Source organism: Ictalurus furcatus, chromosome 28 (assembly GCF_023375685.1).
Source record: "Ictalurus furcatus strain D&B chromosome 28, Billie_1.0, whole genome shotgun sequence".
In the NCBI taxonomy this organism is placed as follows: Eukaryota; Metazoa; Chordata; class Actinopteri; order Siluriformes; family Ictaluridae; genus Ictalurus; species Ictalurus furcatus.
Genome location: NC_071282.1, coordinates 19,008,282 through 19,020,655, shown reverse-complemented (window position 1 = coordinate 19,020,655; position 12,374 = coordinate 19,008,282). Strand labels below are relative to the sequence as shown.

The window sequence follows — 12,374 nt, the reverse complement described above, 5'->3', positions numbered from 1 at the left end:
ACGCACCCGCGAGACGCTGCTGAAATCACGAAAACATCAAATCATGACGAAATATCTACACTCGGTAGCTGGTTTATCAAGTCTGTCCACCCTGCAGATCACTTACTAAGTATACAGTTACCAACTACAGCTCATCTGTCGTACTGTACAAAGTATTGGCACCCCGCCCACCGAACAGGTATTATTTGGGTGAACCGTCCGTTAAAGGCGACAGTCGGGAGTTTCTGATTAACATGAACATAAACAATACAATTAAAGCTAATAATTAAAGAACAACAGTTATAAGCAAATGCTTATGACTTTGTCTCGTATCTACATTTCATATTGTTAACTGCATCGTGTTGTTTCCAGATCATGCAAATGACGTGCTTAAACGTGTGCAACAATTTCTATAAATCCTGTACTTTATAAGTCATTATATTTCATTATCTCTTGTTTAGAATTTAATAACGAATTTCTTTAGAAATGGTTCCAGTTTTTAAAAAAATATCATATAATACAATTCGAATGAAAATACAATGTGATATATAAAACTCGACGTAACTGGTAAATAAATATGAATTATATCAATCGAATCACGTCACGTCCAAGCGACTCTAAATCACAGGGAACTGAATTAAATGGAACTTCGGAACGGATCCGAGGGGCACGGTGGCTTGGTGGTTAGCACGTTTGCCTCGCACCTTCGGGTTTGGGGTTCGAATCCCCTCTGCCGAGTGTGCATGTTTTTCCCTGTGCTTCAGGGGTTTCCTCTGGGTACTCGGGTTTCCTCCTCCGGTCCAGCGACGTGGGTTGTAGGTTGATTGGCATCTCCAAATTGTCCGTAGTGTGTGAATGTGTGTGTGGTTGTGCGCTGCGTTGGATTGCGTCTTGCGGGCCTTGTGTTTGCAGGGACAGGCGGTATGGAAACTGGACAGATGGTTGGAAGGAGGATACGCATCCAGAGTACACGGCATTATGTTAAATAGGTACTTTTGTTAGGCTGGTAAGTTATGCTTAATCATACACACAGTTTTAATGCTTTATGAATGCAGGATTTATAGGACGTGTTGGTGTTTCTTTGTCAGAAACAACTTTTTTGTTTTTATCGGGCAGAATTTCGGTTAAGAGTGTATTAAAATGTCGAGACTCATGGACGATATAAACTCTCCTTGACTTCATGTGCGTCTGTGTGATGAAGATGAAATTCATCGGTCCCCAGCGAATCCTCATCTCGTATGTAAATATGTCTCTTCGGTATGGCTTTACGTCTGTGTTTAATGGAGTATTCATGCCCGAGGCCAAACCTGGAAGATAAATAATGATAAACAGCAGGGCCGGTCAAGCCGTTAGTCGTCACAGGCAGCCGGCTAGGGCGTTACCATATTTGGGGCGCCGTCCTATGGCGTTATTTTTGTGTGAAATTTCTGCACACGCAAGAACGATATTTTGAGCGCACAAAAAGGGTATTTCGAATGCATGCTAAAAATCCGGGCGCGTTATTAACGCTCGCACGTGCGGTGAATTACAACAGTGAGAGGAAAATAGATGTTCACACGTGGAAAGAACTCGCATACGTGAATTCAATACTTTTTGTCAGCAGTGGGCGGGCCCAACTGGCTTGATTGTAGCCTCAAATATCATTGGCTAACTCATTTTCCCAGAAATCGGTTCTTACTGCCCGCCTGCCACTGTGCCGAACCTTTGGGAAGTTACCCGTTCTTTCATGAGAGACACGACTTCATCCACGGACTCTCTTCATACGAGTCATTTGTTGATCGTTTTTGATTGATACCCTTGCAACATGCTACATTACGTAATATAATGTACTGTATGCAAATAAGGGTAGCCCTACCAGTTGCTTATAGACAGAAAGTGTTCTACCAGTTTGCATTTTTGGGATTTTAATAGACAGCGATCCATCCAGCTGATATCATCATATGTATAATCATTCATGCAGTTAGACTCTTCATAATTAATTGTGAGCCCCCAGATAATAAATCACTGGTTTAGTAACAGGTGGTGAGTTTACTGACTCGAAGACACTGACTCCAACGTTGGTTCAAGGGGATGAAATGTACAGTTGCGGTCGGAAGTTTACATACACTCATCATGAGCATGAATGTCGTGGCAATATTGGGATTTTTCTGGGGCAGTATGATTGCACAACATCAATTTTTAATTATAATAAAAAAGGAAGAATTTGGTTCACAAGTTTTAATTTATTTGGGTTTTCTGTCGCTTGACTGTCGACAGTGACACTGATGTTCCAGAAGCTTCCAGTTCATGGCAGCCCTGTGCCTTGGTGGTTCCTGGGTTTTTCCTGACCATCCGAACCAATTTCCTCTCAGCTGAGGATGACCGTTTGGGTCTTCGTCCAGACCTCGGCAAACTGGCTACACTTCCCAATAACTTGTACTTACGTACAGGTGTACGAACTGATGATCTTGGAATCTGCACTTGTTTAGAAATGCCTCCAAGAGACATTCCTGACTTGTGTAAATCCACCATCGTCTTTCAGAGATCTGCACTGTGCTCCTTGGACTTTCCCAGAGTACCGTGTGTCGTTCAATCCAACGACTCCTTTCAAGCACACCCTTTTTATGTTGGCACAGAGAAGCTGCCAGCTGCAGTCAATCATGATGAATAACAGGACATTTTGTAACTTTCGGCACCGCTGAGTTAATAGTCAGTGTTTGTATGTATATTTTTGACCCTGTTTGTATAACTTTGGCCCTGTGTGGATTACAGAAAACCCCAAATGAATTAAAACTTGTGAACCAAATGATATCATTTATTTATTAAAGATGTATGTTGTACGATCGTTCTGCCCCAGAAAAAGCCCAATAGTGCCACGACATTCATGTCCGTGATGAGTGTACGCAAACTTCCGACCGCACCTGTAAATAACTAAAGCGTATAAATAAGCACGCAGTATACTAATTTTAGTGAAAGGTCATTTTGGTTATAAGTCATATTGCTATCTTGTGGGGGAAAAAAAGGATTTGTCGATTGTGTTTCATGATGATGCTTTCTGTGACCCACAACTCTACCTTTCAGCAGGTAAGCAGAGCTTAAACTGTATATACTGCACATGGGGAAATTTCGCCTTTTCACAGCCCTCTGTTACTAAGCCAGTGATTTATTATCCCAGGGCTCACAATTAATTATGAAGAGTCTTACTACATGAAAGTAAATACGGTAAATTTGTGTTTATTTTTTTTTGTGGTTATATCTATCCACGATGGCTATTTATTTTTTTAAAAATAATTATTTTATTTTATTATTTTTATTATTGAAGTCAATAAAATATTATGGAGTGTTGTATTTTGTGTGTGAGTTGTAATGTCTGAGGTGTTTGTAATGACTATAATCTTTGTATAAATATTTTATTTTTATTTTTATTTTTTTTGCCTGTTGGTGTGTAATTTCCGGATGCAAGTTTCCTCTCTTGAAACGTTATTCATATCTAGTCTTGCAGGTAATGTCTGCAAAAAGCTAACTCTATTTCAAACGGTTCTCTCCACCTCCTGGCTACGTCACCGTTCCTTTTTTGCACGCGACCGTTGCGCTGATGTCCAATTGGTTCACTCGCCGAAGGAGGGGTGATTGTGAGCCCGCCGATCTGTGTAACGGACAGTCGCTTTGTCCAATAGACACAAAGTGTAGCGAGTATCAGCCAATCGTAGGGTCGGAAGGCGGGATTTATGTGCATACAAGGAAGAGGAATATAAAATCACGTACTGTGTCAGGATCATCAGCTCCAGAAAACGTTTTGGGAAGTTGGGAAAACGGTAAGACAAATTATTTTAGGGAAAGTGTTTTAATTTGACTTGTGTGCGCTTAATTAGCTAGTTAGCTCATTAACTGGCCTGTTCGTGCAGCTAGCTAGCGTGTTATCGAGTGCTTGTTTTTTTTTTTTAATTATTCATTAATTTATTTATTTTTAATGTCATTTCCTGTCCAGTTTGCTAGTCTGTTTAATGAGTGAACTACTTACTTGGGTTAGTTATAAAAGCCTAAAAGATTTATTATTATTATTATTATTATTATTATTATTATTATTATTAGCAGCAGTAGTACTAGTAATTTAAAATGCAGTAAAAACATAAATAAACACATACTAGCCAAAAATAAAATAGCTGAATAATAAATAAATAAACAGTGTTTGTTTTTAATGTTGTGATCAGCTTCATTTCTAGGGGAAAATTTGGCAAATGTTCTGGCAAATGTTCTTTCCACATTTTGGAAAAAAAATCCAAAATGTGGTTATAAGGCAAAATTTGTTAAAACACTGATTATACCCTAACTAACACTGAAATTACAGTCCATTTTCATTCTAAGGGTGTGCAAATTTTTGCACTCAGTTGTACCTGTGTGCTTGGTTTCTTGTGCTTTAACAGAAATAAATGTGAGCTGTGTACGTACTATAATAAGTAGTGTTAATGAACAATAGATGATTATAGTTTAACCCGAAGTGTAGAGAGTTCCTGGTCACGAAGTGTGTTCTGGGAAAATCTGCATGAAAGACACGCTCAGCTGAATTCCATCAACGTGACCGAGATATGATATGGCCAGCCAGGGGCTCGGAGCAGGAAATAAAGCCCTGTTCACAGAAGGATTTTGTTTTAATAGACATGTGGAATGTAACATTTCTTGTGCTACCATTTCGGCATGGAAAGATTAACTCCGCCTCTGTTTCAGTTCAGAATGCACAGCCCACTGAAGTCTCAGTCTGCCTGACGTTAAAAGCGTTTTCTGTGCTTCCTGGAGGAAAGCGAGGCAGATGTTCCTCCACAGGGCTTGTTTACGTGTTCAGCGTGTCCTCTCTCACGCTCGCTCCCTCTGAGACGCAGCCATGGCCGTGTGTCCCGTCGCGTACAGGTTCACGTGGAGGACCAAGTACCTGCTGTTGCTGGTGTTCGGCGTGTGCATGATCGTGTGGATCAAGTCCCTCGCCAGCGGCTATGTGAAGACGCCCAAGCAGGTGCTGACCTCAACCGAGGCGCAGATTCAGAAGGAGAGGAAGGAAGGGCAGATGGAGATGGAGCAGCAGGACGAAGTGGCTGAGGAGCGAATGCAGAAAGACCTCTGCCCCGAAAAATCACCACTGCTCCGTGAGTTTTATTGTGAAACAACATTATCAGCAATCCCCCCCCCCTTTATTTTAATTCAGGTCGTTCTCGGGCAACTTACAATTACAGTTCAGTTAAACATTATTTTAAAAAAATAACTATCTTTTAAAAAAAAAAAAAACTTTGAGTTTAGAATTTTAGGGAAAAAAATTTAAGTTTATAAGCAAAAATAAAACTCTATCTCTAGTTTAAAAAAAAAAATTATTCCTTTTTGTTAAAAATATATATATATATATATATATATATATAAGTTTAAAAAATGAAATGGAAAAAAACAAGAAAAAACGCAGGTCACATGACTATCAGATCAAAAGAAATCGCACATTGAGTAATGTAATGGTGTTGATGGTTTATTTTCCCAAGATGAGTTCATTACAGTCGCTACAACACGGCAGTATTTTTCCGTCTCGGTGCTGAATCTCGCGTCTCCTCCTGAGGGACTGAAAGTGTTTAGACATCACACTCGAGTGTGTGGAGCTCCTCAGAGTCTGACTTGTACACACTCGCTCACTGTGTGTTTTTAAATCCTGCCGTGTTTACCTGTGTTTGTGTTGTGGCTGCTGAGGTTTTTGCATGTTTGACTTTGCAAATTAAATTTTTTTTGTGCTATTTGAGAGAGAGAGAGAGAGAGAGAGAGAGAGAGAGAGAGAGAGAGAGAGATGGATGAACAGATTAAAAGCTGAGGAAACAAACAGAGGTAGATTACAGTGAGTGTGAGGGGGAAGGGGTGGATAGAGAGATGGTCAGGCCGATGTAGAGAAACAGGTATAACTGGATGGACGGAAAAAGGGGGATGGGTAGAAGGAGACAGATGTGGAGGGGGATGGACAGGTTGTGTGTGTGTGTGTGAGAAAGAGAGAGACATATAGACTGAGGTAGAGAGAGGGACAGACAGACAGAGAGACAGGGTGGATGGATGGATGGATAAACAGATAAAGAGACAGCGATGGAAGAAAGTTGGACAGAGAGAGAGACAGAGGGAAAGGGATGGATAAAGAGAGAGAAAGAAAAGGGAGAGAGAGAGATGGATGGATAGAGGGATAAGGAGTAAGAGATGGAAGGAAGTTGGACAGATGGAGAGAGAGTGAGGGAGATGGATGGATCGAGAGATGAACAGACCTGGGACGGACAGATGGGGAGAGAGTGATGGAGGGATTGTTGGGCAAGACGATACAGTGGAGGAATAAACAGCACCACATAAACAGAGAAGGGGAAAAATGTGTGTGTGTGTCGTCGCAGGTGGAGCCGTGAGGTTGGCGTTCGAACCGTCTCTGACTCTCGGCCAGGTGGAGGTGGAGAACACAGGTGTGGTGGAGGGACAGTACAAACCGGGCGAGTGTAAAGCTAGGCAGAGCGTCGCCGTTCTCGTCCCTCACCGAAACCGAGAGAGACACCTGCTGTACCTGCTGCACCACCTCCACCCGTTCCTGCAGCGGCAGCAGCTCCACTACGCCATCTACATCATCCACCAGGTCACCGACCACACACACACACACACACACACACACACACACACACACACACACACACAGTGTTTGCCAACGCTGACGGAAACTCGTGTGCATTTCCCTCTTACAGGCCGGTGATGGTATGTTCAACAGGGCGAAGTTGTTGAACATCGGTTATCTGGAGGCTCTGAAAGACTTCAGCTGGGATTGTTTCATCTTTCACGACGTAGATCTCGTCCCAGAAAACGACCACAACTTATACAAGTGTGAACAACAACCGAAACACTTAGTGGTGGGCCGAAACTCCACCGGGTACAAGTACGTCACAAACATTATTGTTTCTAATCCCAGAATATATCCATATATACATTTTTTTGAACCCTTTCATGCACAGTGTAGCACTTACGCAGAGTCAATTTAAGGCTGTTTTTAGGAAAAGATTCGATGTAAATCACCCCAGATCCAGTACCGTGACTTAAAAACAAATTATTATCCTGATTTCTTTAATTGAAGAGAGATTTCTTTCTTTAATTGGACGTCTGAAATCAGCTGCGTCTGCGTGCATTGTGTACATTTGGAGGAAATGGCACGCGCAGCACGAAGTTTGCGAGTGGGGACCTACAGTAACTACCCCGAAGCATGTGTACTTAACAGTCCGGAAAGTTAAGCTCATCAGAAGGGAGCGTTATGACAGCGTGTCGAACATGAGGCCTGCAGCCTCGGTTCATTTGGTTCACGTGAACTTAGAGGGAAAAATGGACTGAAACAGCCAGTATTAGACTAGAGCCGTTACCAGAAACCGCTATATATATATATATATATATATATATATACGTGAACCCTGGCGTCTGTCACGGTCTGAAATAACATCAAAAGCTGCTTCAACACAGGGATTTTTTTTTCCATCACAAAATGAATGAATTAATATACGACACACCCAGCTTGTGTCAATAATAAGTATTTGGCCAACGTAAACAGTCAGGTGAAGTAACAGGTGGTGTGTGTGTGTGTGTGTTTGTGTGTGTGTTGCACAGACTGAGATATAAAGGTTATTTTGGGGGGGTGACTGCGATGACCACGGAGCAGTTCTCCAAAGTGAACGGTTTTCCGAACACCTACTGGGGCTGGGGAGGGGAAGACGACGACCTCCGCATACGGTAACACACATATACTCACACATATACACACACACACACACACACACCAGGATTTAGTAGCATTTTTTTACCATATGATAACTATGCAACTACATGTAAATACTGATACACACTTAGCATACAGTATAATATAATTAATGTATTATTATAAACTGCGTTACTACAAGCCTGTGATTTGCAGCTGCGCTACTGTCAGAGCTGCTGTTTTAGAGAATTAACCAACCCCTTCTGACCAATCAGAATCCAGAATTCAGTCAGTGCTGTGGGGTAATGGGTAATTATTGTACTGTATAATAAACGCATCCTGTAGAGTTTTGCTTACAACTGAGGACAGACATTTTAGCTTGCAGCTTGCTGCTGTGCTAATGCTAGCGATTGTCGTCTCGCTGAGATGGCGTGCAGACGTACAGGATGTGAGGAAGAATGGAAAGAAAAACAGTTCAGGGAGGAAATGTTCACAGTGTGGGAAATGTACACCTCTAAACAGCACGAATTATTGGACATGTCCTTAATGTGCATATTTATTCTGGATTCTGATGTGCCGCAAAGCAACATCGCGTTTATATGATGCGAATGACTTTATTGCTTTTATTACACACGCAGACAAAAACACTTTCCGTGTCTGAAGCTGTGTCATGTTCACTACATAGTGCACTATTTTGGCCTTTCTTCCCCTCAGCATAGTGGAGAATAACCCTAAGCAAGAGAAAACTCGGATTAGTCACGTTAAATCACATTTTTCAGACGTGGGTATTTGTCACTGTCTCCAAAATATTGACTTAAATCAACACAAAATGAGGTTTTGTCGTGCAGGGTGCAGCTGCAGAGGATGAAGATCGTCCGCCCACCCGCCGATGTCGCTCGCTACACCATGGTGTTTCACAAAAGAGACAACGGCAACGAGGTCAATAAGGACAGGTGAGGATTGTTTTTCTCTTCTTCATGCAGCAAACAAATCGCACTTTCCTTTAAGTATGCAGTCCCTTATAGAGTCCCTTTGACAGGTGCCTAAACTTTTGCACAGCGAAAATAAATAAATAAATAAATAAATAAACAAATAAATATTTATTTAAAAAACATGGATTTCTAGCAGATTTGTAATTTCCAATGAAATAACCGTGTGACATGGTGTTAGTATTATGTACCGCATCACACGATTCAGATATTCTCATGTTTTATACAGCTACTGCCAGAATCCCGAAGAACTAGAGGTGGAATGATCGGATTTCACTGATAACTAAGTCGAGCGTTTTTTAACATTTATACTGAATGAAAACGTAACACTCAAAGAAAAAAAATATCGCTGAACTTCATTACAAAAATAAACTGCACTGACTGTATCAGGAAAATGTACTGTACTTTTTTAAAAAAATGAAATACATATTGATAAATACCAAAGTAAATAAAAGATATGCATCCAAACTGGACCAAAAAGTAACTCTCCAAATAACAAATAAAAATAGAGACATCTAAAATGAATCAAAAAACACTTCAAATAACTCGAGAAAATTAGTCAGCGATAGTTTTTATTCCGCCTCTAGAGGCCGCTCTCGTACCGTATAATGACGGTGGATTCTTCTCAGCCGCTCCGCAACGGTTTTTACAGATAACTGATAGTTCCAGCGATCAATGATGGGTGCGACCTAATCATCAAAAATTATCAATCGGTCTATCTTTATCAAAAACAACAATAAACAGTCGTTACCTCACCAGCATCTCTCTCTCCCCTCTCTCACCCTTCCCCCTCTCTCTCTCTCTCTCTCTCTCTCTCTCTCTCTCTCTCTCTCTTTATCTCTCCCTCTCTCTCCCTCTCTCTCCCTCTCCCCTATCTCTCCCCACTCTCTCTCTCTCCCTCTCTCTCTCTCTCTCTCTCTCTCTCTCTCTCTCTCTCTCTCCCTCTCCCCTATCTCTCCCCACTCTCTCTCTCTCTCTCTCTCTCTCTCTCTCTCTCTCTCTCTCTCTCTTTCTTTATCTCTCCCCCTCTCTCCCTCCCTCTCTCTCTCTCCCCCTCCCTCTATTTCTCCCTCTCTCTCCCCTTTCTCTCTTTCTCTAAAAAAAAAAAAAAAAAAAAAAAAAAAAGCATTGACACTGGAGACTCCTTCCATAAATGTTAAATAAAGGTCTCCCGTATAAATGTTTGACACTTTACATTTTCCTTTCTTAAACACGTTTCTGAAATCCATTTATATTATTAGTCTTAATTTACAGGGAGCATCTGCTGTACAGTTCCCTGTGTATGAGCCGTTGCTATAGAAACGATAATGTATTCGAATGAGGGCGTTAATATAAACCAGTCTTTAATGTTACAGCTTGCTCTCCAGTACTTGTACTAAAACAGTGTCAAATAACGTGTGCATCTTTTTTGACCAGTCAGATTTGAGAATTCAACCGCGCCGTGTTTATACACGGATCAGTTTAACCGTTCCTCCTGACTTCCTTGTTTCCTGCAGGATGCATTTGCTGGGTCAGACGCCTCAGACCTGGAGGAAGGACGGTCTGAACTCGTGTTCGTATAAAATTCTGTCAGTGGAGCGTCCTGTGCTGTACGTTAACATCACGGCCGATTTGGGCACGCCGCCAAACATACACTGAGAGCGACCTGCGCTGTGCGTTAACGTCACGGCCCATAATCGGCGCACCGCCAAACACACTCGGCGTGACCTCGTTATTAACGCGCAGCTCTCTGACAGACTGAACAAGCTCATTTAGATGAAGAGGCCTTCAACAAAAGTTTTGGCACTACAAAACTAATCAGTCACATACCTAGTACCAAGTTGGATGGCTTCTGATATCTGCTTGAGATCAGCACCAACAGGAACTGATCACACTTGGGGACATTATCAGTGTTGATTGGGGGTGTGTCCTGTGTTCACAGAAACCCAGAATTACATTAATAACACTAATAATAATAATCTGGTTCATTGGTCGCATTTAAACCATTTTATTCCTCAACTTGCACTGATGTTTCATTCCCTGCCCCCCCCCCCCCCAAAAAAAACACCGCTATTGCAGAATCGCAGAACTCTTGATCATACATACATTATACTTTGTACGTTTTGTAAGTTGATTTATATATATATATATATATTTAAATTTTCCTCCATGTTTGACTGTTGTCATGGTGAATTGTTGCACATTCACTAAATATAATGATATGCAAACCTATAGGCACCTTGTCCGCTATAAAAGAAGTAGACGTCCTCTGTCCTGCATGCTTACAGGAATATAAACTTCATAAGCGTTCAATTTAATACTCGAATCGCATGTTTAGTTGTACAGAATGGCAAGACATGTTAAAGTCAAGCTAAAGTGGAGATACAGTGACTGATTCAGGGGCGCCAAGAGTTTTGCGCAGGGACGAGAGACAGGAGTGGGTGTCTCGGATGGTTTTAGAGCCTTCGTGACGTTAAAGACGCGTCACTTGTACTTGGAACTTGGAACTTTATGTACTTGGTGATAAAGTTCGATTTCTCAAATATTATTTTTTTTGCACACTGAGATGGTGAATTTTCAGCAAAAAAGGGAAGACCAGAGGGCCAGAGGACCATAGCTCAGCAGATATTATTTCATACTCCAGGGACGTTTAGTTCTGCTTAAATAAACCGTTTCTCTGAAACCGTACATCTAATCGATTGACCTGAACTTCTCTCTAAACGCATCTTTAATGCTGAATACATTTCTTAAAAACATGGCCGCCGTCAACCAATCAGCTTTCGGGAGGCATTTCGGGACGCTTGTAATTTACTGACATGAAACTTGAGTATTATTCATTTGTGGTCTCTCGTTATTGTTCTGTGTAACTTGGCAAGAACTGGCCATGATTAGGAGCATTATTTATGAAGGGTGCTTGGACCCCGCTGATCGCTGCAGCTGATTGCTGCAGCTGTAATCTGTAATGGTAATTATTAAGGTTGTGATTATTATGAGACGAAACAGGAAGCTGCTCTCTGAAAATGTAAAAGTCTGGATGGGTTCGGGTGTAGTTAAATTTAGAGGTGTTGCAATACAGAATTGCATGAAGGTTTTGCATTGTTTTCTTACGTGAACTGCGCTCTTAAAAAACCAACAACTCTCAAAATGCTGCGAGTTCAAATCCTGTGTGTGTGTGTGTGTGTGTGTGTGTTAGAGGATAGATTTCTGAATGAGACACAGCAGTGCACTTGTTTCTCTTTCAGAAAGTCTTTCTGTGAATGGACTGATGTGGGGGTATTTTTATTGGGGGGGGGGGTCAAGGGGGATTTTGCCTGTATGTTGAAGAATAAATATGTAAGGAAATAAGTGTAAGTGTAAGTGTAAGTGTGTGTGTGTGTGTGTGTGTGTGTGTGTGAAATGTACAGTATATTATATATTATTTGCTGCTGAGACGCTCCGAATGAGAGAACATGAGATGAAATGCCTTATTGTTGTTTACAGCATTATTTTATTGTCTGATTTTTTAAAATCTGAATCCATATTAGAGTCAAATTTTTCATTTGATCATATTTCACCGTTCGTGTCTGTTTTTTTTGTTGAAAGTTTCTCTGTACATTTACGTTAATATGGTGATTATTGAAGAGTATTTTTTTCTTTGAATTTCTTTGCATTCGTTTGCTTTTATACCTTTTGTCCCCCCCCCCCCTTTTTCTATGTGTATTTTATAAAGTTATAAAGGGGGG

General features: G+C 41.2%; 1 protein-coding gene across 2 annotated transcripts; it reads left to right on the top strand.

Moving 5' to 3' along the window:
* The first annotated feature begins 2,061 nt into the window (after positions 1-2,061).
* b4galt4 (UDP-Gal:betaGlcNAc beta 1,4- galactosyltransferase, polypeptide 4) lies at positions 2,062-10,706 on the top strand. 2 transcript variants are annotated; one of them, XM_053618503.1, is made up of 7 exons: positions 2,062-3,773; positions 4,689-5,096; positions 6,354-6,586; positions 6,693-6,880; positions 7,597-7,719; positions 8,533-8,637; positions 10,170-10,706. In XM_053618503.1, the coding sequence occupies exons 2-7, from the start codon at positions 4,838-4,840 to the stop codon at positions 10,309-10,311; spliced, it is 1,050 nt and encodes a 349-aa protein (XP_053474478.1). In that variant the 5' UTR covers positions 2,062-3,773; positions 4,689-4,837; the 3' UTR covers positions 10,312-10,706. The 2 variants fall into 2 exon arrangements, with proteins under 2 accessions (XP_053474478.1, XP_053474476.1); XM_053618501.1 differs by having other exon boundaries at positions 4,684-5,096.
* Positions 10,707-12,374: the final 1,668 nt, after the last annotated feature.